Source organism: Myxocyprinus asiaticus, chromosome 39, assembly GCF_019703515.2.
Source record: "Myxocyprinus asiaticus isolate MX2 ecotype Aquarium Trade chromosome 39, UBuf_Myxa_2, whole genome shotgun sequence".
Classification (NCBI taxonomy): Eukaryota; Metazoa; Chordata; class Actinopteri; order Cypriniformes; family Catostomidae; genus Myxocyprinus; species Myxocyprinus asiaticus.
This window is the reverse complement of record NC_059382.1, coordinates 9,761,530-9,789,133: the sequence shown is the minus strand read 5'-3', so window position 1 is coordinate 9,789,133 and position 27,604 is coordinate 9,761,530. Positions and strand designations below refer to the sequence as shown.

Here is a 27,604-nt window from a genome sequence, read left to right as displayed (position 1 = left end):
TTGCTCTTATGATGAAAATGATCAGTGTTGGGGAAGTAACTTTTAAATTCTAGCCTCCTATGCTACAAGCTACTCACACAACATAAATATATACAAAATATAATGTATACTAAATTTAACATTGAAGATAAATAGCCTAAATTTATACTAAACAAACCCCATGCAGAGTTTCTTACCTTTGAGAAAAAGCAGCAGAGGCAACAGCAGCATCTCCAAGCCCTTCATGGTCTCAGTTTAGCTCTGGACCGTAGATCTCTGTCCCAAAAACACCACATGTATCAACAACACAAAAGACACTACAAACACAATAAAATAGAACTTATCGCAGAACCATTCAGATATTTCGAAGTGACATTATTTTCATGACAATTAGCACATTTCCTCTAATTCTCACTACTGTAATGCAAGAAAATCTTATTCTCATTTTTTGTAATGTGAAGAAAGTTAAAGTTATATTAATACATTATTAAAATCGTAAATCATTTAGACAATAAATGGGACTGGGAATAAATGTTGTACTGCCTTTATGCAAATTTAAATAAAAAGACACAAATGCAGTAATCTTGGAAACACTTTTCAATATATTTGTATTTGTTAATATTAGTAAACTACATTAGTTAACATGGACAATGAACAGCACTTTTCCAGCAGTTATTCTTGGTTACGGTAAATTTCAACAGACCCTAAAACTTTATTAAATTAAAGTTTCTAGATGCTAACATTAGTTAATGCTTTAACATGGACAAACAATTAACAAATGTATCTTTAGAAATTAACATTAACGAAGATTAATAAATGCTGAAGAATAATATTGTTAATTGTTAGTTCATGATAGCTATGCATTTACTAACGTTAACAAATAGAACCTCATTGTAAAGTGTTACAGTAATATTTTATTCTATTATTTATATTTCCATACGCATTGTGATAAAGGGTGCTAAATTATTCAAAAACATAATGTCTAGGAAAAATATATTTTTCAAAATATGTTTTCAAAAGGTTTCAAAATATATATTTTTTTCAGTAACAGTTTACAGTAAGGTTGTATTTGTTAACATTAGTTAACTACATTAGTTAACATGAACTAACAATGAACATCACTTTTACAGCACTTAATTTCATTATATACTAACACATTTTTAAAATCAGAAGTTGTATTTGTGAACATTAGTTAATGCATTATGAACTAACATGAACTAACAAGGAATAATTATATTTTTATTAACTAAAATGAACAAAGATTAATAAATAGTGTAAAAAAATATATATTGTTCATTTTTAGTTCATGATACCTAATGTTAACAAATAGAACCTTATTATAAAGTGCTACTGAAAATTTGCATACTGTCCCACACAGTGTACAGTTTATACTGTATACTGTAAAATCAGCAAGAATAGTTATGGCAGTATGCTAGTGCCAATTCGAACATAGCCATTGGAAAAATCTTGCAGACCTTGCAGACAACAATGAAAGTTGTATACGTTAACATTAGTTAATGCATTATGAACTAACAATGAAAATAGTATATTCAGAATATTGGTTAACATTACCCAAGATTAATAAATACTGTAAAAAATGTATTGTTCATTGATAGTTTATGATGCCTGAAGCAATAACTAATGTTAATGAATTCATACTTAAGCCTAATTTATTGTAAAATGTTATCATATTTTCTTTTGGTTTTGGGGTGAAATGTGTCCTGGACATGTTTTTGTGAGATTCACCCCATTGTGTGCCACAAATATTAGAAATAAAGGTAAAATTGGTGTACAGATGTTAAATTAATTGTAATACTATTTAATTAATGCTACTACAATGTATATCTTTTCAAGGTTCTAAGCAGTGTTGTAGTCGAGTCCAGCTCATCCGAGTCCAAGTCCGGGCCGAGACCAGAATAGGTCGAGTTCGAGTCAAGACCAAGAACAAAGAGGACTGAGTCCGAGATGAGACCAAGACCAGAAAAGTCAAAGTCTGTGAGAAGACTGTTTATGAGTGTATTAAAAATATAGTTTAAACAACATATTAACATTCAGTTTGTTTACAATTTCCTCAGTTGCACTACTATCTTCCATTAATTGTAAGCAGGGCTGTCACAATTATGAAATTTGGCTGACGATTTATTGTCAAATAATTGCGATTATGATGATTAATTGTCTGTTTAAGGGCTCTCACGATTATGCCGATTAATTGTCTGTTTAAGGGCTCTCACGATTATGCCGATTAATTGTCTGTTTAAGGGCTCTCACGATTATGCCGATTAATTGTCTGTTTAAGGGCTCTCACGATTATGACGATTAATTGTCTGTTTAAGGGCTCTCACGATTATGCCGATTAATTGTCTGTTTAAGGGCTCTCATGATTATGCCGATTAATTGTCTGTTTTAGGGCTCTCACGATTATGACGATTAATTGTCTGTTTTAGGGCTCTCGCGATTATGATGATTAATTGTCTGTTTTAGGGCTTTCATGATTATGACGATTAATTGTCATACAAATTGTCATACTTTTGTCATGTGTGTACAGTGTGTGTGCTTCATAAACCTTAAGAAGAAATTTATTCATATTCAACTTTTACAAGATTTATTTTAAGGCTTTAAAAACTTATGAATGCCATTAAAAATAATATTTTAAATATCAAAATACTTAAAATATCTGTTTTTCTTTTTGGTCAACTTTAGTATTGGTCCATTTTGCATTTACATTGTTGTTGTCAGAACCCAGCCAACATGAATAGCTTTTATATTATTTTATACTATATGCAAGTATGCAATAGTAAAATATTTCTGTCCAAAATTCTTCACTTTCATACGTTATATCAAGACTCTCTGATTAAACCCATGAGCCCTTATTTCACATGAAGAAAGACCTTTGAGATATCTTTGTTTCTTCATTCTATCATCTCCTTAGAAACAGAATAAGCAGGCATGACACAGGGCTCTGCAAACATGAAACATGTTACACTGCAAGTATGAACCTACAACGACAAATAACATTTGCCATAACACGATCGTTAAATTAAAGTGAAATCTACGGTGGTGCAATGCTGTCATGTATGTATTATTTTTTCACTCAGTTATGTTGTAAAAAAACACATCTTTTCTCATAATAATGAGATGTTTTGTCATAAAAACGACATCTTTTCTCATAATAACGAGATATTGTCATAAAAATTACTTCTTTTCTCGTAATAATGAGCTATTATGTCATAAAAACGAAAATAATTCTCGTAATAACGAGATGTTATGTCATAAAAACTACATCTTTCTCGTAGTAATGAGATGTTATGTAATAAAAACGACATCTTTTCACGTAATAAGATGTCGTAAAAATTACTTGTTTTCTCATAATAATGAGCTATTATGTCATAAAAACAAAAAATTTTTATCATAATAACGAGATGTTATGTCATACAAATGACATCTTTTCTCGTAATAACAAGATATTATGTCATAAAAACTACATATTGTTTCGTAATATTGAGATATGTTGTAAAAATGACTCCTTTTCTCGTAATAATCAGTAGCGGTTTTAACCACCACGCAAACCACGCAATTGTGTGGGGCCCCGAACGTCGGATGGGCCCCCGCCTTTGTAGGAAAGCTGTGAAAAAACTGCTTGAGGGGTGACATTTTGTTCTGGGTACATGCGTGAATAAGCTGTTCTCAGCGCTCTCAGAGCGGTTCACGTTAGAAGCCACCGGGGTCGGGACGGGTCAGTTTTTCAAGTAGGGTTCGGGTTTGTAGTTTATGAAAAAATATATAGGCCGTCCAAACTTGTTTCGCCCACGCGCTCTCACACACAGATACGCGCGAACAGATGAGTTAGGGGCCAATCACACTCTGAACGTGTCTTCACCGCATCTTGCTGTTTCTTCAGTGTCTCACGGAGGACCGGCACATTTTTAGACACTGTGTCAAGTTAAAAAGAACTTCAGGTCTCAAAAACGCACGTCGAGACACTTCTGTTTCATTCGTTGCTCTGCGTCTAGATTGTTTTTAATGCAGGTGTCACAAAGATTTAACATTCTGAACAAGTTCAGGCTGCAAAGAGATGACTGTTACAATGTTTAACATTATTCCAGATTATTCTGCACCAAGCAAAGCTTCAGTGCTTGATAAACGGCAATGTTTTTTTTTCTTCTGCTCTAGTGTGTTGAGGGGCCGCCGTGCTTTGTATGTCTACTGTTACAATACTGTAATGAATGTTGCCTATGATGCTTTGCCTACATAAAATACAGCTTTTGCAACATGGTGAAAAATACACTACGGCATTAGAATATAAGCTCCAGGTGAAAGTAAATAAGACAGAACTATATTACTATACAACAAAGTAATATAATAATACTGTATCATATCATAATGACAAATTGGACGGCAATAAATAATTGTTGGGTTATAATATTAATAAATAACAACTGAATTCCAAAATGTTATTGGGTGAAGTAGTAGGTTTTGCACACCCTGTTCAAAAAAATTATAAGAACAAAAGTGTTTTGTAAACACATATGTAGGTAAATATGGCTTTTTTTTTTATCACTGTATTGTGGAAAAACTGGAATTATACATTAATTATCTTTAACTAGATTTTTATTTCATTAAATATTTTGAATGTTCTTGGCTACAACGGTTGATTGGATGAATTTAAAATGATGATTTAAAATACATTTTATATAATTTTTAAGCAAACATTTTCTAAATGGGGCCCCAGGTTGGTCGGATGCTTGTGGCCTCAGAAATCATAAAACCACCCCTGGTAATACTGAGCTATTATGTTGTAAAAACGAAAAATAAAATAAAGATTATCTTAATAACAAGATGTTATGTCGTGAAAATGACATCTTTTCTCGTAATAATGAGCTATTTAGTCATAAAAACGTAATTTTTTTCTCTCTCGTAATAACGAGATTGTTATGCCATAAAATCGAGATCTTCTGTCGTTTTAGTGAGATGTTTTAAGCATCTCACAAATTAACTTGGTAGCACTTTTCATGTCTCAGCCCACCACGTGCTAACAGTTCAATGTAGCTACTCAGTGGTAAATGAATCCTACACGTAAAATGTTTTATTTTGTAACATTTTATCAAGTCGGCATGGATTTGGGGATTTTTCTCCAGAATCGCCAGGTTTTAGAGGAACATATTCCAAATAAATTAAGTTAGACAAAGTTTTCTGAACCGTGTTAGTGTAAACTGCAGGCCAAGATGTTTTGGAGTGTTTGCAAAAAAGGACGAGAATATAATATTTTGTTTAATAAAAAATATATGATTGTAAAGTAGCTATTTCATTGACAATTAGAAAATAATGCAAGAAATTCATCTGCCACTTATCAAACAGATCATGTTACAGATGATTGCATATAATAAATACATTGAACGTGTTTATGAGAGATTGTTCATCATTCATGCACTTCACATCAATTATTCGTTAAACAACGAATATATAAATATAAAATGCAATCCAGTGTTTTGTCGGGCATATAAACGAATAAAACTAAAAAGGCATGTTAATGACAATAATAACTATTGTTTTTTTGGTTGACATTTTATTTGCCACTTAATAAAATGTGCAATGAATAAACATTTTTAGTTCAAAACTGTTAAAGTAAAGCTATTGTACATTGATATTTCTATGCATTTTATGAATCTAAATAAACTTACTCAACTAACTTAAATTTTAGCCTATTTTTAAGATGTATTTTATTTTTTACTTAAGATTACTCAGTTCAGTTTGTTGAATTTTGTTATGAAATTGATATGTGTAAGTCACATGTCTTTATGGCTTAAACATAGCAGAAAATAAATATGATTGATTTCAAATAACTGTGCCATGGTTATATGTTGAATTCATTTGCCGTTATTTACTGTATATAGGCTACAGGGCAGAGCTGCAACTACCAACAATTGCACAAAGTTGTAAATTACCGTAGGAAGTGTTATAATTCAGTTATTACAATAAAATATATAATTTTATGACATAATATATCATTAATATGAGAAAATATGTCGTTTTACAACATATTACAAGAAATTATGTTTTTACGACATAATATCTCGTTATTATGAGAAAAGATGTCGTTTTCATTACATAATATCTCGTAATTATGAGAAAAGATGTTGTTTTTACAACAAAATATCTTGTTCTTGAAAAGATGTCATTTTAACAACATATCTCATTATTATGCGACAAGATGTCGTTTTTACGACATAACTGAGTGAAAAAAATCATAAGTAAAATCCATGTTTATATTTATAAGACAATTTTTAAAGGTGCGCTCAGAATTTTTTTTTAAAGTTATCTCCTAAAGACATGAATTGTAATTTTGCAATATATGTAGGAAATAATAACCACTCACATTAAAATGAAGACTCCAGTCATAACAGTAACCTTATAAAAGCTGTTTTATTCTACATGGAGAGGGTCCGCACATGGGGGCGGCCATTTTAGAATCACATGACCAGCCGAATACTACTGGCTTAATCTCAGTAACATCCTGTTATCTGACACTTTCACTCATTGATTAAAGTAATCATGGCTGATTGTGAATACTAAATTTCTACAATGGCATCTGAAACTGAAAACTATTGATTTTAAATTATGTTGAATGAAACAAAGACAAAAGTTACTGAGTGCACCTTTAATAATTGCAACATGCCTAGTTGTAAGTCATGTAAGCATTTCTGTTTACCTCTGCCTGGATGATTTCATCTTGGGGTACCACAGGATTTATTTTATTGTTTTTTTTTAACAAAAAGCAACACCAAACCATTCAATTCTGATGACACGGAGAGAATTTTTTTTTTACATTTTCTTCAGTGTCTTCATGCAACTAATGGCTACAGCAGTTTTACCCATTTAGCCAATTTACAGAAAAGAACCGACTCAACAGAATGATTCGTGAACCGGGCATTATTAGTTCTGATTCTATCCCGCCGACTGAAATACGGGACAAACGTTATAATCGCTGATATAGTAAGTCAAAAAGATGTTTTTTTGACCTATCCCCGAGTCCAGTCAATCCTTGAGAAAAAAAATAAATAAATAATATATATATATATATATAATTTTTTATTTTTTTATTTATTTATTTTACTCAAGGATTGACTGGACTCGGGGATAGGTCCGAGTCCGGTCTCGAGTACTACAACACTGTTTCTAAGTGACGTGTGTTTTTGGCTCTTCTTAAATTACTATGTGTTTACTTGCTTTCAGGCATCCTAATAAGTCCCACCTTGAACTGCTGGCAGAGAGTTCTGGACCGCAACCAACTGTTTGTTATTCCCCTCTACCTCACTAACGGTGTACTAGCCGCTGCTGTTCTTCCCTCACAAACAAGGTGGCGCTCTCTTACAGCACATCAAATCAGCTTTCCCTCTGATTTGTCTAAAAGCAATAACAACAAAATGACATCAGCATCAAGAGGCAACATCAGCTCTCCTAACCCACACAGACGCACAATTTTACTCACGCACTCGTACACGCCGTACAGGGCTGCAGTGTGTGGGAGAGGAGAATTGCTCATTATGAGTGTTTGACGTCAGCCCTTGCGTCTATGGCACACATTCAGTACAGGCAGCACTGTTCAATGATATGACACATCATCCGCGGTCAGACAGCATCACCCAGTTGCCTCTGTTGACTTTATTTATGGGCTTTATTCAGCGTGCTCCATTTGATGTGAAGTTCACCACACACACACACACACACACACACACACACACACACACACACACACACACACACACACACTGCATGTTAGTGCAGCTATCCTCATGAGGACTCTCCATCGACATAATGATTTTTATACTGTACGAACTATAGATTCTATCCCCTAACCCAAAACCTACCCCTTAACTTAACCCTCACAAAAAACTTTCTGCCTTTTTACATTTAAAAAAAAAAAAAAAAAAAAAAAAAAAAAAACATAATTTAATATGTTTTTTTTTAAGCGATTTGAATTATGGGGGCACTAGAAATGTCCTCATAAACCACATTTATAGTACAATACCCTTGTAATTACCAGTTTGTAACCTAAAAAAATGTCCTCGTAAACCACCCAAACCTGTACACACACACACACACACACACACACACACACACACAAGCATCTCTTCAAGACTTTGGCGCAGAAGGAGAGTGCAGATGGTGGGTGATAAATGGACTGTTCTTGAAATCTCAAAGATTTTTATATTAAAATATTCCCCTGATAGATCGTGAGTTTGACGTATTTATTGAGCGAAAAACTTTCACTGCCAAAAGTGACGTAACAGGTCTGTTAATCCAACTTTTATACGCATACTTTCAGATCTTAATATATAAAACAGAAATTCTTAAAGGAATAGTTCACCCAAAAGTGAAAAATCTGTCATTTTGTTCAATTTACTTTCCTCTGTGGAGAAGAAAACTAGTTATTTATAGCAGAATGTCAAAGCTGCTCTTTTCCCCCACAATGAAAGTGAATGGTAACAACTGAAGCAAAATATTTCACTACTTAATCTTCAGTGTATTCCTCGTAGAAAGCTATTGTATGGTTTAGAAGACGAAATATAGTGCAAGAGTAGAATGGACTACTTTTATGGTGATTGTTTTTGTCCTTTTCAGAGCTTGACTGACCCTGGTCCCCATACACTTTCATTGTATGGAAGAGAGCAGCGTGAAAAACTTCTCGTTTTGTATTCCACAGAAGAAAGAACATCATAAGGGTTTGGAACACCATAATGGTGAGTAAATGATGACAGAATTTTTGGGTGAACTATCCTTTTAAAGCAGGCAAAGACATTGATAAATGCCACACACAACATTTAAATAGAACAAAGATAATATTTTCCTCATAGCAGCACTGAACATTCATCATCTGTAGTTTATTCTGTTATTGTGACGAATCTAAAGACAGGGAAATAGGAAATAGTTAATCAAACAAACATCTAAAGCAGTCTTTTTAAAATCATAATTGAGTAATTATATTGACACCAGCTGTTCCTGAATGACAGAACTAATTAATATGCCCATCACATAAGAACTAAGAGGCGGAAAACTGCTGTTACTAGGACAAAAAACCCAGTCGTATGGATGAAGCAATTCCCAAGCCAAACAAACAGACCATTCATAGTCCACAAACAAGTCGCTCACCATCCAGAACACTTGCCTCATACCAGGTCCAGATTCAACTCTTGGGTTCTCCTGAAGGAAAAGAACTGGCCTCCCTGGTTCTGGTTCTTCAAAGTCCTCCTGGTCTTCGTCTTTCCACAGAGGAGCGGGGAAGGGAAAAATACAATGAGAAGAGGGAGGGAGAAGGTGATAGACAAGGAGAGGATAGGATAGAGACATTTAGCTATAAGATGGGTGAATGTGTGCCGTGGGCAGCTTTGAATATGCAGACATTTCACTCTGTGCATTCTTCTCTCTGGCCCACACTGTACATTCCTTTCCATGGCATCTCTCTCTCCTTTTCCCCATGGTCAGCCATTCTCCTACCAGTCAGTCTGGGCATGGGCAACAGTATTCCTTATGGTTTTTACGTACATTTTTGCTTGGGGTTAGATTAACAATTGTGGATGTCACAAATGGTTTCCCCTCAGTATGGTCTTTGGTTTCGTATTTTGATGTCGCAGTTGTTTTGGCTTCTGTACAAACCTTGTCTCCAAAAATAATGTACTGTAAATCTGTTGTAATTAATCTTTAATGCCTCACTCACTTAATACTTAGCTAAATCTAAAGTGTGGCTTCTGAAAGACTCCCTTCTGGCCCATTTAACCATTTTTTTTTTTAAATCAGTAATTTAAACAAAAACAAAAAATCTTGACTTTAAACATGAAATGTCAAAATTAAATCAAACTACCCAAAATTTACAACCTTAATACATGTTCCTGGTCTAATTTTGAACGATTAATTTGTACACATTATTTCAAAGAAAAACTGTTGAAGAAAAAATTTGTCTTCATAGACTTTCATCAAAAAGTAAGAACTTGCTCCACCTCTGAAACGATCACCCTTTTTGGATGTCATCATCAAGCCCTTTATTTTTCAGCCCCTCCCCTTCAATCACATGACATTTAGAGATCTCTTTTTATGAAGGTAAAATAGTGCCTAAATGTATTGCATGCGCAGAGCAAGATTTGTAAAAGCGTAAATGAAGTTACAAGCGTGATAGAAATATTTGCATGCAGAGTAAGATTTGTGAAAGCGTAAATCAAATTGCAAGCGTAAAAATAATTTGCATGCATACAGAATGTTTTGTAAAGGTGTAAATCAAGTTGCAAGTGAAAGAAAAAATACTAGCAATACTTTAATGCTTTGCATAAGTGTAATTCATGTGTTGTGAATCTGTAATTTCGAATTAACACAAAGTAAATTTGGTGTGTATTCTTCTGACTTCCTTTTTTTGCTCTTACACTTTTGACACTGTTTTTGTGCCTAAACATGGCCAAAAACATTGCAAACCTGCAACTAGCAATATGCAAGCAAAGAAAGGATGTCATGAACAGCAAAACGGATTGACCACGTAGAATCAGTCTGTATGTGTAAAATAAACTACTGCAAACGTGTAAATGACTTGTGTTTGTGGCAGAAATATTTTCCAGAAATAATCCGATATACAGTGTTCGTTCTTCCCTTTGTTGCGCTCACACTTTTGACACGAATTTCTCACTGAAAAGAGTTTTGCAAGAGTGAGGGGGAAGGTGGGGCTACCTGCTTCTAGTAACCAATCAAATGAGGTTTTTGGTTAGCAGTTTACTCTGACCTGAGTGGTTTAATAAGGTGACAGACAGCTTCTTCTTCATAAGGCTCAGCGTCATTCCTCTAGGTATCTCTCCTCTCTTAAATATTTTTTCTTTGTTTCTTATAAATATTTTTTCTCATGCTTGTAACTTCATTTACGCTTTTACAAGTCTTACTCTGCGCATGCAAATCATTTAGGTACTATTTTACCTTCATATCTTTTCACCATCCATTAAGTCCCACTCTACATTCCTTATCAATCAGTATTGTGTTTTACCCAGAAATATGTCAAATTACGTAAGTAAAACAGGTGAACACTCTTTCAAGTTGATTTTAAGTGTCCTTTTTCTAACGGCACATCCACACTAATACGTTTTTGTTTGAAAACAAATTGTTTTTGCTACATTTATGCCTCTCATCCACAATGGAACAATGTCTTTCCTTCACCAAAAATGGAGACTTAAAAAAACACACTCCATAACCGCATACTTTGGAAAACGGTGATGTTAGGAAACTGAAAAGGAAGGTTTCAAACTTAAATGGATTAGTGTGGACGTGCCCAAGTGTTTTACAGATTTTTTTTTTGGTTGAAATCGCATTCATTTTGCTACATTTACACCTCTCATTCACACTGGAACAGTCTTTTCCTTCACCGAAAATGGTAATTTTCAAAATCGCTCTCTAGTACAGCGGCATAATTTGGAAAACGATGATGTTAGGAAACTGAAAACAGAGTTTTTAACCAAAAAAAATAAAATATTAGTGTGGTCAGGACATAAATTTTGCCAAGTTTATGCCTCTTGTACACACTAGAATGGCGTTTTCCTTCACTAAAAATGAGACTTTCGAAAACACTCAAGTATAGCATACTTTGGAAAACGATGTTTTAGGAAATGGAAAACTGAGTTTTCAACCAAAACATTTTAGTATGTATGTGGCTTTGAAAATGCATTAATGTAGCTAAATTTACACCTCTTATACACACTAGAATGGCATTTTCCTCCACCAAAAATGGTGACTTTCGCATTCAGTTTGCTACGTTTACACCTCTCATTCACACTGGAACAGTCTTTTCCTTCACCGAAAATGGTGACTTTCAAAATCGCTCTCTAGTGCAGCTGCATAATTTAGAAATCAATGATGTTAGGAAACAGAAAACAGAGTTTTTAACTAAAAACATATTAGTGTGCACGAGGCATTTGAAAAACTCATACATTTTTCTACATTTACGCATCTCATCCACACTGGAATGGCGTTTTCCTCCACTGAAAATGGACACTTTTGAAGACGCTCTCCATATCCGCATACTTTGGAAAAAGATGGAGTTAGGAAACTGAAAACTTAAAACACAGTGTGAATGTGGTATTTGAAAACGCATTAATTATGCCACATTTACACCTCTTATCCATACTGGAACGGTGTTTTCCTCCACCGAAAACAGACTTTTGAAAATGCTCTGTAGAACCACATACTTTGGAAAACAATGATGGTAGAAATCTGAGTTTTCAACCAAAAACTCATTAGTATGGACATGTCCTGAAATACAAATACCAAAGTCGGCACATTGTTGCACCCAAATCAATTTAATAAGCTCACCAAAAGACAAAGATGTGATATTTCAAGCTGCATGCTCTTCATCAAACAAATAATCAGCTGGCAATATTGGCTTCAAAGTCTTCTTTAGAATTTGCTCAAGCAAGATTCTTTGTATGGATATGGTGAGGTCGAAATCAGACCATATCACACTGTATTGTTGATGATGGACAGTTGCCATAGGGACTTCCTTGGTTGATTGAGGGGGCTGGGTAGTGCGACATTAACAACAATGTACAACTGTGCGAGCTCAAGGCGCACGACATGCCACAGCTCCCCACACACATGCAACAACACACACACTGTGAAGTGAACCACCTCCCTGCCAACACACACATAAACACACACACAGGCTCTATTTCAGTGAGCGTGCAAAGCGCAGAGCTATGCATTACAGCTGTGTGCTACTTCTTATCCAATTTTTGTAAGAGTGCTGATTCTAAGTGCAATTTTTGTGCCAGCACAAAGTGCAAGTGGCCGTGGATGGGAGTGTTTGTGCTTATAATGGGTGTATGCACGCAAACTGTGAGTGTATTGTATGTTAATGAAGTGGCGCAAAGCACTATTTCCTGAAAAATAGGTCATTGTGCTAAGACGTATTAGACCCATGTCTGTTTTCAGCGCAAAGTCTAAATTCAGTTCCTATATTTGCAGTTTGAAGATTCCACCTGCAGGTGGTACTAAAGTTCATGTCCAAATTCTGAAAATATAGTAGAACATAAAATTATTTAACTGAATCACAGCTGTAGCCATTTTATGAAACAAAAATTTATGAAATTTGGGATAAACTATATACAGGTCATGGTTTATTTGTAAATGATTATTATTATGCTTATATTTACAACTGTATTAAACTTTTTCCTGTTTCAATAAATGTATGTAATTTTTCAAAAGTGCATTCCGATACATTAACTGTTAATACTAGCCATGATTTGTGTGTCACTTGATTAATATGATTAATAATACTTATATTCTCTATAATTTAATGAAGCGTAAATCTAAATCCTGATGAGAATCAGGTTTTCCATGCGTATAAAAGGAGCGTGTCACTATCATAGAAATATGCCTGACATTTAACAAGGATGCAGTTAATACACAAAAGAACATAAGTCTATACTTCTATACTTCTATTCTTCTAATTAATTGCATTCAGTCCATTTACACTATCAACTTCTTATGAACAGGCTGTCTTTGTTAATATCGCTGGTGCTTGACAGGGAATGGACTATATAATAGGATGCAGACAGTGCAATAACCGGAGAAGAACTTTAGAATTAAATTGCACTTGGCCCAGTACATTTGCACTTTGCGTGCGCAATTTTGCCAAATTCCTTTGCAACTAGACTTAGCACATGCTTGCACGAAAATACCAAAACTTCATGGTCGTGCCCATTGACTTTGCACGTTTGACTTAAAGCATAGCACTGCGCTTAGTACTAGTGCTAGTGCTCTTAAAATAGGGACAAGCATTTCTTTTGCGATATCCAAAAATTCTCATAAAATTACGTGGATGGAAGCAGCTATTGTTCAGACAAAAATGTAGTGCCACCCCAAACTCACACCACTGGTTGGGCCAACATGTCGGACCGCTCAAACAAACAGAGCACATAGAGCCATGTTTACACTGTTTTTTTTTTTTTTTTAAGGGAAATCAGCCTACTATTGGCTTACTTTTAGTATAAAACATTAAGCTGGGATAGGAGCAAGTATTTTAACATTAAAACATTTACACACAGCTTTACAGACCCCATAAATTCACTTGATGAGCACAGTTTTCTATCCTGTATTTGTGTATTTCCTATTGAAAAAGTTTAGGCGGGTAATATCCAAGGGATTTTCACTTTTTTAAATGCCTAATAGGCTTTAGTTACGTCACAGTCATGAATCATAGAGACCATTTTATTGGACACAAATCTGTGTAGTGCAACATGAGTCATCAATATTCATCACCATTTGATCCATTGTCTTGGAAGAGAAATACGGTCAATTTTAAATGTATAATCTGCTAAAAGTGAATTCTTTCAAATGTTTAGGAGCACACTAGCATATTGATGGCCTCAAAACTAACACATATAATCCCCTTTTCCACCAAAATGGGGATGGTTCGCATGCTGAGCCTGTGCTCTACTGGTTCAAGGCCGGTCTGGAGCCTTTCAAAAACCGGACACACTTTTTCACTGACTTTAGAACCAAACGGTGACGTAATGGATTACGCAACTACTTTACCTGCCCATAAAGAAACATGGTGCGTCACAACAGTGTTTGTGTACAGCTTTTACTCTTGTTTTTGAGGACATATTTAGAAATACAGAGTAATGCGATCCAACGTTATTACATTGCTCAACAAGATTGTCTATGTTAAAGATGACAGGTAATGTAATTACATTATTTTGTATGACAGGGTTCCAGACTAAAAAAATGACTTAGGAGCCATACTATGCATATACAACCCCAAATCCAAAAAAAGTTGGGACAGTATGTAAAATACTAATAACAACAAAAATGAGTGATTTGTAAATGATATTAACCCTTTGCTATATTGAAAGAACTACAACTACATATTATATGATGTTTTCCCTTGTGAATTTCATTGTTTTTTAAAAATGTACAGTAATTTCAAATCAGATGATTGCAACACGCTCCAAAAAAGTTGGGACAGTCGAGTGTTTACCACTGTGAAACATCACCATTTCTTCTAATAACACTTATTAAGCATTTTGGCACTGAAGACAGAAATTTGTTAAGTTTAGAAAGTGGAATTTTCCCCCATTCATCCATTATGTAGGTCTTTAGCTGCACAATTGTATGGGGTCTTCATTGCTGGATGGTGTGCTTAATAATGTGCCACACATTCTCAATTGGAGACAGGTCAGGACTGCAGGCGGGACAATCTAGCACCCGTACTCTCTGCTTACACAGCCATGCACTTGAAATCCAGGCAGTATGTGGATTTGAAGTTGTCCTGCTGGAAAATGCAGGGAGGTCTCTGGAAAAGATGGTGCTGGATGGCAGTATATGTTGCTCCAATATTTGTACATATCTGTCTGCATTCATGGTGTTCTCACAGATGTGTAAGTTACCCACGCCATGGGCACTGACACACGCCTGGCCCATACAGACACTGGATTTTGGACCTGACACTAATAACAGCTTGGATGGCCCTTTTCATCTTTGGCCCATGTAACACGACGGCTTTGTTTTTCAAAAACTTTTTGAAATGTGGACTAAAAAATACAGTTCCACTGTTCTACTTTCCATCTAAGATGAGACCGAGCCCAGAGATGTCAGCATCGCTTCTGGACAGTGTTGATGTATGGCTTCTGCTTTGCATAGTAAAATCTTAACTTGCATCTGTGGATGCAGCAGCGAGTGGTGTTGACTAACAAAGGTTTACCTAAGTTATCCCAAGCCCATGTTCATGATATACATAACGAATGCTGTTTTTGTAAGACAGATATGTCTGAGGGATCAGAGATCATGTGCATTCAGAAAATTTCATCTTGCCCTTTACACACCGAGATTTGACCAGATTCCTTGAATCTTTTAATTATATTGTGCACTGTAGAGGGTGAAATGCCCCAAATCCTTCCAATTTGTCTTTGGGGAACATTGTTCCCAAAGTGCTGGATTATTTGCTGAAGCATCTCTTGGCAAATTGACAAGTCTCGAACGATCCTTGCTCTTGAAGGACTAGGCTGTTTTTGGAGGCTCCTTATACAGTATATAGGACTATGACACAATTGCCTCACCTGTTTAACATCTCCTGTTTCACATCGTCTTGTTATTTCAACTCGTCAAATTGTTATTAGTCTTAAATTGCCCTGTCTCAACTTTTTTGGAGCATGTTGCAATCATCTGATTTCAAATTACTGTACAATTTTTTAAAAAAAAACAATGAAATTCACAAGGTAAAACATCATATAATGTTTAGTTGTAGTGCTTTCAATATAGCAAAGGGTGAATATAATTTACAAATCACTCCTTTTTTTTTTTTATTAGCATTTTTCATACTGTCCCAACTTTTTCAGAACTGGGGTTGTAATAGTGTGTTGACTTCTTGAGCATCAATGAATGTTTGCACCTTGTGTAATAGCTGTGTACAAGTGTCAAAAGCTTGATCTCATATATATATATATATATATATATATATATATATATATATATATATATATATATATATATATAAAATAATTTAAATTGTTTTTAAAATTTTTCCTTAGACCTTCTTTACTGCTACCGATGGACCAGACACAAAGTACAGACTACAAGAGTGCAAACTGAATGAAATCCCAGATGCAGTATATTGTGCTACTCCAATCTCAATCAATAATAACCAGAAGAAAAAAAAAAGTGGTACATAATGCGGGACTTTTAATTATAAAGAACCCTGAAAAACATACTCTTATTTTGAAATGTCTGCGCTCCTAGTTGTGAACTCACTGACACTACGGCTGATTCGCTGAGAAAGTGACTCTGATTCAGACTGCTAACCTGTGCTCAAGAGTTCAAACCCTCAGTCCTTTTCGGGTGATTCATGAAAAAGACCTGGTTCAAAAGAGTAATTTGTTCACGACTCTATCGAGCTGGGTTTGTTGTTGCATGCAGCGAGCTTGTCACAACAGAACAGGTGAAAAGCGGCGCGAGACACACTGGTGCACGCTTTAAAGATGTATTCAATAACTCACAAGATAATATCTGACGAAACCGCATATGAACGCACAAAACCAGACTGTCACCAGCGGCGACTAGATTTTAATTTATTGTCGCAATCAATTATTTTTGGTTGCATTTGAGACCAAATGCATTTTGCCATAGCATATAATATTATGTTTACGTCTTGATTGAGAATCCCACCGGTTTACTTAACAGATAGACGCGATCTTCCGAACTTGGTGAGTAGCTGGTCAAAATGTCCTTACTGAACAAAACAATGCACAAAATAAGAGGACAACAGTGTAAGAAAAGGTAACAAAGCTGACAAATATAATAACTTACTAAGATCAGCAGCAGAGGCGATTCAGTATTTATCTCAAGCATGACAGGCTGAATTCAATGTCCCGGTTAGACAGCAGGTTGGTCGGTGTCCGAGTCTAAAACATTGTTGCTCCGTCCACTGTTGCTTTTGTTTAGGTCCTTCTCACGGTCCTTGCACTCCCTTAAGTGTTTTTCAATTTGTTTATGCTGTATCTTCTCGTAGACAAATTTTTTCCCCTTTACAAACTCTTTATCTCCATAAAGACCATATCGCAAGTGCTCTTTTCATCTGCATTACCTGAACGCTTTTGATATCTGATCTTTTTTTATTTTTATTTTTTATTGTTTTTATAAAGTGAAGAAGTACTCTTTGCTACAGATGATAGTTGTTGTTGTTTGGGTAAAATTGGTGACAAAGTTATACCGCCCTCCGCCACCTGACATAATTGGTTCCTGCATGGAGACAAGCAAGCTTTTGGGGCTGGTGTCGAACCAGGTTTTCAGCCCCGGAACGGCCTTTTCTGCAGTGGAAACGCGTGGAACAGTTCAAGAATTCGCACCAGCCCAAGAACCCGCCCCCAAACCATGTCGGTGGAAAAGGGCTAATAGACTAAAAGCAACAAAACTCTCATTTTGATTTCACAGCATATTTAAGTAAGTAAAATGTTCTGGATACACATATTTTAACTACTTCTATATAAACGAAGCACACTTTTCACTATGGAGGCAGGTTGATTTCTCCTAAACAGGTCTGATCACAGCATGCTTTGCTGTTAGCCGGTGACGCACCCTGTGTCTGCAAGCATGGGCACCCTCTAAATTTACCAGAGGAGCAGATGGTAGTAAAACATCACTGCTGGCCCTCCCACACTGTTTACCATGCAAGCAAGTGTAAGTGTGTTTATGAATGTGCACTTGGTAGGGCATTTTCTCAGTAGCTTGCAACATTTTAGTGGGAGGTATTACAAATACTGTGGGCCAAAATGATGACAAAGATGACATATTAAGGTAAAAAAATCGGCTTCACTGTTGGATATTTCAGCATAGAGTAACAACTATTGAGTAATTAATAATGCCAAGATGTCAACAAATTTTAGACCAGAGCTCATTGGCAATTTCTAGCTTATTCAAGCTGCAATCATTTGATGAGTCAGAGTGTAAACTTCTCTCAGATTTAAACCAATCAGATTAGGGCATGTGTTAAATCAACGAAGCAGTCCACCCACACCAGGGACCTACAAGAACGCTCCCAAAATGCCCAAACCTCTATGACTTTTATTCATCCATGGAACACAAAAGGAGATGCAAATGTTAGGGACTGACCGCCTCAGTCACTATTTCCTTTTATTGCATTTTTTCTGCAAAAAAAAAAATACAACAGAATTTTCATTTTTGAATGAACTATCCCTTTAAATTCCATAGAACTTATTATGCAAGGAGGAACCCTAAATCCATTTTTATAAAAATGAATGCATACAATATAATATCTTGTATTGTTTAATTAGGTTAATTAAACTGTTTCTTGAGGTTTAAACAGAAAATATACTCTTACATAAATGAACATAAAGTATTCAAAATGAATTTGTCCTTCCTAGGTTAAAATATTCCATGGCCGCAGTGTGCTTTACAGCCCATAGGGGCAGATGGTATTCTCAGTAGTCTACCATCTCTACACAGCAGCTTCCTTTCCATATTTCAGAGAAGTCCCAGGCCCAGGTCCAATTCAATATACTGTAGCTAGGCCTGTATCGGATTATTCTACATTTATCATTATCATACATAATCCAAAATACTTGACTATTTCACATCACAGAAAAGATCAGATATTTGCATGTGTTCTTTGGCAAACAATAAAGGATACGAGTAATCAGTAACAAATCCAACATCACGCCACTTAGCAGCTCATCTAAAGTGGGATGTGATAAAGCCCTACTATATTGTTTAGGTGAGAGATTGCAGTGTTTGGCAAGTATATTGTCACCGCATGACGTGTAGTCATGCATGACTGAACACTACTTCAACATCCCTCTCTCCTTCAATCTCTCATCCTTTTTTCTCATGTTGTGCTCATGACGGTGTCTTTTAATTCTCCCCAGTATGCATATAATTCATTTACTGACAACAACAGCATGAAAAAAACAACAACAATTAATTAACTAAAAACTACCATTTTGTTTTTTACCCTTTCCACTACAGTGAACACATCTATAAAATCCATTTGTAACTATTTTGAGTGTAACCACCATGCATGATTACATTTGACACTTACCTATTGTTCTATATCACTGTCCTCTGTATGCAATTTAGTTTTCATTTTTGACAACATAAATGTAAAATGGCTTACAAAGTATTGATGCAACAAGCACTTACTATATTCTCTTACAATTCACAGATGCTCCTTTAAAATACTGTACATCAATTTGCAGGAAAAAAAAGAGTAATGAATATATATTTGTTTTAAATTAAAAAGAACCATTATGGGACAAATATCAAGGGACACACCTGATAGACTGTACTAAATTTTCAAATGTATCTATGTATGCGAGACAAATTTTTAAATATACTAATAAACAAAAATGTCTGTAGTAACTTTTAAAAGACAATTTCTATGAACGTTTCAAGAATGCAATGAGACTCACCAGGCACAATGTTTCAGGCCTCCTCACCTCACCAACAATGCAAATCAGCTGAAAACTGTACGACGACATACTGACAGTTACAATAGTCACACACACACATGCGTCTGGGATGGAGGCCTTGCTTGCCACCTTCTGTACCATGCCCCAGGCTGAGCGGGCAGACGGGCCAGGGGGGAGAATGAGGTGGGTGGTTACTCTCCTCCTTTTAACTCCTCCGTTCTATATGAAAATGTCAGATGCTCAGAGCAGGGAGGCTCTATTGTTCTATCCACTCAGGCCATTCAGAAAGCGTCATCCGCTCTGCTGAACCTACAAAGCACTGCACTGTTCCTACTGACCAGCCAGTGTTCAGAGCATAGGTCAATCCAACCAAGAATGAAGATGCCTCCACACACACTCAAAAACTAATATTATGCATAGTTTACACTGGATAGAATGCGAGAAATGTGAGCATTTTGATAAGAGAGCCACATGGAGTGTGCAGTTTTAACATTGAGAGTGAGAGGAAGCAAATGCGAAGCTGTTTTTCACTCTATTGAAAACAAATGTTCTTCAGTGGTGCCATATCTTAGGTTCTCCTCTTATCAAGCCCCATGTTTCAGTGAATAGAGTTACTGAGTTGACTATATACTGTTCAAATATGAAATACAGGTTCAAATTAGAACCATAATGTGATTTAGATCCTGATGTCATAGAAGAATCTTTAAAGTTCCATAAGAAGTTTCTTATCATGGCCGAGTCTAATGGGGGGCTAAGATTTGCCTTGTGCCCCTCATGTATCTTTTCTGCAGAACCCCTGGAGTACCTACTAAAGGAATACAGATATATTGGTTTTACCAATTAATCAGTGCCGATAGGTGCCTTTTGGAACCATCGTTATCGGCAAAAATCTATGGCGATAGTTGCAGATCGTTTTTTCATAATTTTGTGATTTCAAACTAAGAGTCCCCGTTGTGTTTCGGGTTTGTTTAAGTTATTTTGGGGATTTTGGTTGAACAATAAACTGCACCTGGGATTTATTTATTTAGGACTCTTTGTCTGCCCATCATAGTAAAGCCCCGTTCACACCACTGGCGGCATGTCGCTAGACTTTGTGATCTGTGTCGCTGGTGGGCGTTCCTACTGCTGGCACGGCTCTAACGTTATTGGTGGACTGCACAACTGGCCATAATAGCGTTTGAAATGCTGTTTACAGATCATACTGCCGTTAAAACTAAGATATCATACTAATTTGACAAGGAATGCCAGCACTGAAAGCATTTTATATAACCTGCAGCAGTGCTTAATGCATCATATCATTAAACAAGATGAAAGTTATATCAATATATGAATCAAACTCACACAGAATGCCGACACAGTTTTCCACGTATCATTTTTATCATATTAGGCCATAACTGAAATTGAAATTGAAATTTTCTCAACTTGTCTTGTCGCTCCCCACGGCGATCTCTGTCGCCAACGGTCACGACAGCGTTTGACGCCGGAAGTCACTGTGCTCTCATTGAAAATGAATGGGATGGTGTTGCTGTCTTGCATGATGCCGCTGGCGGTGTGAATGATGCTTAAGAAAAGAATAAGAAATCTTTTTGGCATTCTATAAATCAGTTTTAAAAACTATCGGCCGATTAATCAGTTATCGGCCTTTCCCACCACCTTAGTTATCGTATCGTCAAAATCCACTACCGGTCGACCTCTAGTACCTACACAGACACCTGGTTGAAAACCATGGTCCTGTATGGCATCAGGCTCTATAACCATTTTTTTGGTTCCAACTGAAACCTTGAATTTGGTCAAACACTTATAGAAGACATGTGGACCACAAAAAACAGCTACAGCTACAAAAATGTGTCATATTTATTTATCTCAATACTGCACATCACCCAAAATCTCACAAATAAATGTTGTTAGCAACATTTCAAATAACAGTCAGAGACCCAAATGCAATAAAGGAGCCTAAGGGCTAAAAGGCACTGAAGCCCATTGAGATGTAATTTCCAAACTTTAAGTGATTTCAAAGCCATGATATTTGCTGGATGATTACGTCACGGTAAACAGCATTGTGTTCCCAGCTGTCTTCAAGAAAACACACTGTTCCAGTTACAGTGCTACCAGAGATATAACAGTCAATCAGCAATTTGTAAATGCTCCACAGCCTCGAACACACTTGCCTAACAAACCCCAGTTCCCAAACACACACACTTACACCCCTGCCCGTTGTGCCTCTGTACATAGTGGCTATTGTTTATGCCGTCCCGGGGAGAGAATAGAACGAGCAAGCTGGAGCCTGATACCACACAACACAGGGAAGTTGATGCGCACAGCTACTTGTCTTATAGAAAACAACAATCACCTATTTACTCTTACTCATTCGTATTCATTTTCTTACTCCCTTTCTCTTGCTCACTCTCATTTGAATTTCATAATTAAGCAGTAAGGTATGAAAGGTTGTGCTTTCTTGTAAATATAGTCACAGCTAAGTTTTTATTTATAAAAATATATTAATTAATGTTTTATTTAAAGTATTTTAAAGTTTTAATTAGGGCTGTTGATTTAACGTGTTAATTCAGTACAATTAATTATACAAAAAAATAACACATTTAGAAAATGTACGCACTCAATCATGTCTCCAGACAGTAATAAGGAATATTACGTACTACCATCCGAGCAATTCAAGCTTTTCGCAATTCAAGCGAAATTCCGAATGCAGGGATCTCAAAATGTGTTTTTCAGCATTTTAAACTACATTTAACTTGACACAGTGATCTAAAAATTCAGTGTTTATGACGCGACGTAACCAAATTGAGACGCTCCAGAAGCTTCCGTCTGACGCATGTGTACATTGACGCCTACTCAGAAAAGCCCTTATGATAAATCTATCAGACAGATTGCTGTGGAAATAAATAATATATTGCCTTCTAAATCCACTTTTTTGTATTGCCTTATCACTGCTTTACTCATCTACAACAATAATGTAATGGTTTTTAATTATTTGAATTATATTTAAAACATTTATTATATCTATAATTATTTAAATAAAACAATAATTATTTATTCATTATATATAGAATATTTGTAACGTGAGAGCCTTTCTCAGCAAATATTTATATATGTGATTAATTGTGATTAATTCAATTAATTATTCAGCATATCATGTTATTAATTTAATTAGAATTTTTAATCGATTGACAGCCCTAGTTTTAATACAAATTTTAAGCTAGGTGAACATTTCACATAGTTTTTCGCAGCATAGCTGTTACTATACTGTTTACTTATTTCGGCACAGCTGGAATGATGTATCGACCAATCAGTATCCTGGACTGGAGGCTTATCCTTTTAGTAACAAGTATTATATAGCCTCTGGAATACAGGCAACAATCCTTCTCTCTCTTTCTCTATCCCAACAGGTTGGTTTTACACCAGATGAGTCAGGCTTGTCTCCATTACTACTGAATCTATGATTCAGTTACACACAAACCAGGCCTCTGGTTTGAGCCATGATGTCAGTGTGCCTGGAGGACAGAGCTCTTGCCCTGCTGTAGAAATGGGATGACAAAAAGGGTCCATTGTCCTCCTATTGTCTTAGGGGAGACAGACAGTATAGATGGTTTGTGCTTCAATGGAAAGGTAGAGGATAATAGGGCCAGAGGACTCATGGAACAGGGTGACTCTGACAGTAATTAATGACTCCTGTCTAAAATAGGATCAGTATATGAGTCCAAAAACAACCATCCAACAATGACAATCACAATTTTTTTTCCATGAATTCCTCAGGAATCGAACCAATGATCTTGGCATTACTAGCACCATACTCTACCAACTGAGCTACAAATAAAGATGCATGTTCTCCCAGATTGCCTGTTTTGGTGAAAAATACTTTGATTGACAATCACTACAGGGAATACTGACAACACATGGCACACTATTTTGAGGAACCACCATAATGCTGTCAAATTCTATTAGTAATCATAATGGGCACTTTTCCAAACCTGTTTAAACCAATTCAAACAGAAAAACAGAGTGCGATGGCAACCAAGTCTGGCCTAAAATGTAGTTTTATTATATAACATTATTGCATGTCTAATAGAATAATATACAGTACAGGTAATGATAGATGGTTAAGCTTAAGTGTCCCACTCTGCCTGTATTCATTCTACTGTCTAATAAAGTATATCTATTCTACTACAGTACAATCGAAACTTGAAGTGTGTTAGACAACATCTAAATGTCATAAGGTCTGGGAGAACGTTCGTGTTTCGTCTGGATAATGTTCACCTGTCTTTAGTCTGTATAACGTGCACCTGTCTTGCGTCTGGAGAACAGGTGTCTCTGCCTTATGACTTTTTCTAGATCATAAGATTAATGTTACATTTTACTGTGGCCAGTGGTACCTGGAGGGCCATTATTAGTTAATCAGTTGTACGGTCCTTGCGTTATTTTTTGACAATCTCACTGCTAACATGCTCCAATCTGTATATACAAATAAAGCCAGCAGCATATTTCTACTAGCTGACTTCTATGCATAATCTGCATTTTTTTTTCTATGAAAGATTTAAAGTAATGTTATAAGCACAATATAAAATACTTAATTTAATCTTATCTTGTTCATATCATTTTTCATGAAATCAAAGACAGAAGAATTTTAAGAATTACACCAAATCCTGTTGCCTGAATTCTGCCATTGCCAGCACACTCATATCAGTCCCACCCGGATTTTGCAGCACTTTATTCTCATTATTCTGGCCCAAAATTATTGAATTTGTTGCTGCTTTTCTCAAAAATTGCTGTGAAAAATGTGTGCACATGAAAGCAGAAGTTTTATTTGACTGTAAATATTGTAATGCATAATAACTAAATTTGCAGTAAGCAATCAAATATGATAAATGCACACCAAAATAGCATAGCCTACATTTTAGAGTTGAAATCTGTGACAGTTCATTGTAAGACCTTTCATTATTTTTATATTAAAATGTTCAGCCTCGGCAGACAGTGCAAGTTACAATACAGTACTATTATTTGTATTATTTCATTAGAATTAAACTTGCATTATCTGCTGAGGTTGAACATTTAATATCAAAATAATGAAGGTAAGATCTTAAATAGGTGCAGTCAGGGTGCTCTGGCCTGTTCTGCCTATAGGCTACTTCCTGTTCGGTATTTCGTTTAATATAAGTATTGTTCATATTTTCGTTTGATCCACATTGAACATTTTTATTGGTTATTAAGCCACAGAAACACAGTGTTTACAGATTTTGAGAAAAAATGAACCTCTGAATGGCTTACTTATAGTTATCTCTGCATATTAAGCTGAGGTAAAAGAAAGTATTTTAACACTGAAAAAGTTACATATTTCAGCTTTAATAACATACATTTGGGCAATCAAAAACCTAGATTGTATTAGAACACTGCTCGAATTTATTGTGACAAGCCTCACATCTCCAAAAACTATAGGACATCAATCCACTGTGGGGTCTGGTATATGGCACTTTGCCCTCTCTGTTGTCAGAGTGGAAGCTGCCAAGATTATAATCCTTATCTAGAGATAAAATAATTCCATTAGGCATTATGAGTCATGACCAGAGCATTAGACTGTGATGAATGTCACAGGTTAACATGCACAATAATACTGAGAATGTAATTTCTGCCTTTGTAAAAAAAAAAACATCAAAATATTTTCCCTCTACAGTGCTCTCGGGAACTGTTATCAACATGTAATCACATTTGATGCTCTGATATAATGCAATAACACCAACAAAAATGGGCAGCTAATTTGCTAACAAAGCACTAACACTGAAGTTTAGCTTAGTGTATATTACAGTGTTTACACATCACTTATTCATCCTAAGGCTATATGCCAACAAGCCCTCTTTTATAAATTAAAAGTAAAATATGTAGAATATATTTCCTATATTCCTATATATAAAACTGCTGTATATTATGAAGTGCCATTAATTAATGAAATTAATTTAATTTCTAACATCTGACTTCCCACGTAAGAGTGAACGTAAAGTCACCGGACAACACAACAGTAGTCCAGAACGATTTGACTTTAATCAGCTGATCACCAGAAAAATATTCCACTGATTTTACAGATTTAACTTTTAACAAAGTAATCTCATAACTATATTTTTAGTTATTTTTTTGTTCAAAACAAAATGTGACATTCCAAATAAACATCTCATGATTCTTGGCCCCAAAGATGTCTCTTGGTAGCATATCATCTACAGACACAGGCATAAAAAAATCAGACCTACCTTATCAGACGGTCTTCACCATAAACGTGCAGGCAGAATGACTATAATTCAAATGTGATGCCAGTCTTTTTTCCTATTGCATCTCAATCCCTCCCACCATGCCTCTCTTTCTCTCTCTTTCTCTCTCTCTCTTTCTGGTTGCCACCCCTCACTCTCACACTGATCCTCTGGTGGCATATGCCACTGACACTTGATTGTTATTGTGGTTTTTACAGTACAGCAGCACCCTGATTAGAATAATATTTTGATAATAATTGTAATCTATCTATCTATCTGTCTGTCTGTCTGTCTGTCTATCTAATGATTCTCACAAAACTAAATCACTACAAATTCTACTTTAGTTTATATTGCATAATCATGTACGGTTTTGTAATCTGAATCAATCTATTCATTGAAAAGATCCGACCCAAAAGCATGTTTCTAACTCGAATCAGACATAACTACTTCTCACTTTACTACTTCTACTACAACTACTATGAACTTTCATGAAAGCCGCAAACAAAGCTAGTGCAGATGACACAATTTAAAGTTAATATCAACTTTAATAGACCTTTTTAACAGTAGCACCGTCTTTGATTTTTATTTATTTATTTTTATTTTTGGGATTTTTCTCCCCAATTCCCAATGCACTCTATGTCCTCGTGGTGGCATAGTGACTCGCCTCAATCCGGGTGGCGGAGGATGAATCTCAGTTGCCTCCGCATCTGAGACTGTCAATCCGCACATCTTATCATGTGGCTTGTTGAGCATATTACCGCAGAGACATAGCACATGTGGAGGCTTCACACTATTCTCTGCGGCATCCACGCACAACTCAACATGCGCCCCACCAAGAGCAAGACCACATTATGGCGACCACGAGGAGGTTAACCCAACGTGACTCTACCCACCCTAGCAACCAGGCCAATTGGTTGCTTAGGAAACCTGACTGGAATCACTCAGCACTCCCTGGATTTGAGCTTGCGACTCCAGGTGTGGTTGTCAGCGTCTTTACTTGCTGAGCTACCCAGCCCCCACCATCCTTGATTTCTGACATGAATGAAAACAGGATAGACTTACAGTCTTTCTATGACATCCATAAAGCTTGTAGATCACATCTCATTTTCCAAAACTCATGTTTTCTGTGAGTTTTTGTCAACTGAAATTTCTCAGAAAGATGTTTTTCAATATTTCGTCCACACAATTGCTATCATATGTCTTCAGAAGACTTGGAATAGTGCATCTGAGTCAAATGGACCACTTTTATGGTGCTGTTTTGGTCATTTCGTAGCTTGACAGCACCAGTTCACATTCACCTTCATTATATGGTAAAGAGTGGCCGGGATATTCTTCAAAAATTCATCATTTGTGTTACACAGAATTGAGAAAGTCTTCATTCTTGGATGAACTACACCTTCAAAACAGCCATCTAGGCTGTGGAGGTCATCTGCC

The 27,604-nt window shown here is 35.8% G+C and overlaps 1 protein-coding gene across 5 annotated transcripts in view; it reads right to left on the bottom strand.

The window, feature by feature from the left end:
• Positions 1 to 26,248, bottom strand: part of LOC127430102 (myelin-associated glycoprotein-like) — a 48,446-nt gene extending 22,198 nt beyond the window's left edge. The window contains exons 1-4 of one of the 5 annotated variants that reach the window (XM_051679579.1): positions 26,174 to 26,248; positions 9,127 to 9,236; positions 7,229 to 7,380; positions 177 to 255 (exon numbers count right to left, since the gene is read on the bottom strand). In XM_051679579.1, coding sequence (XP_051535539.1) covers positions 177 to 225 — 49 coding nt within the window. In that variant the 5' untranslated portion in view covers positions 226 to 255; positions 7,229 to 7,380; positions 9,127 to 9,236; positions 26,174 to 26,248. Of the gene's footprint in view, positions 1 to 176; positions 256 to 7,228; positions 7,381 to 7,465; positions 7,872 to 9,126; positions 9,237 to 19,922; positions 19,942 to 26,173 lie in introns of those variants that run through there. The other 4 variants (XM_051679578.1, XM_051679575.1, XM_051679576.1 and 1 more) reach the window with 4 other exon arrangements.
• Positions 26,249 to 27,604: the final 1,356 nt, after the last annotated feature.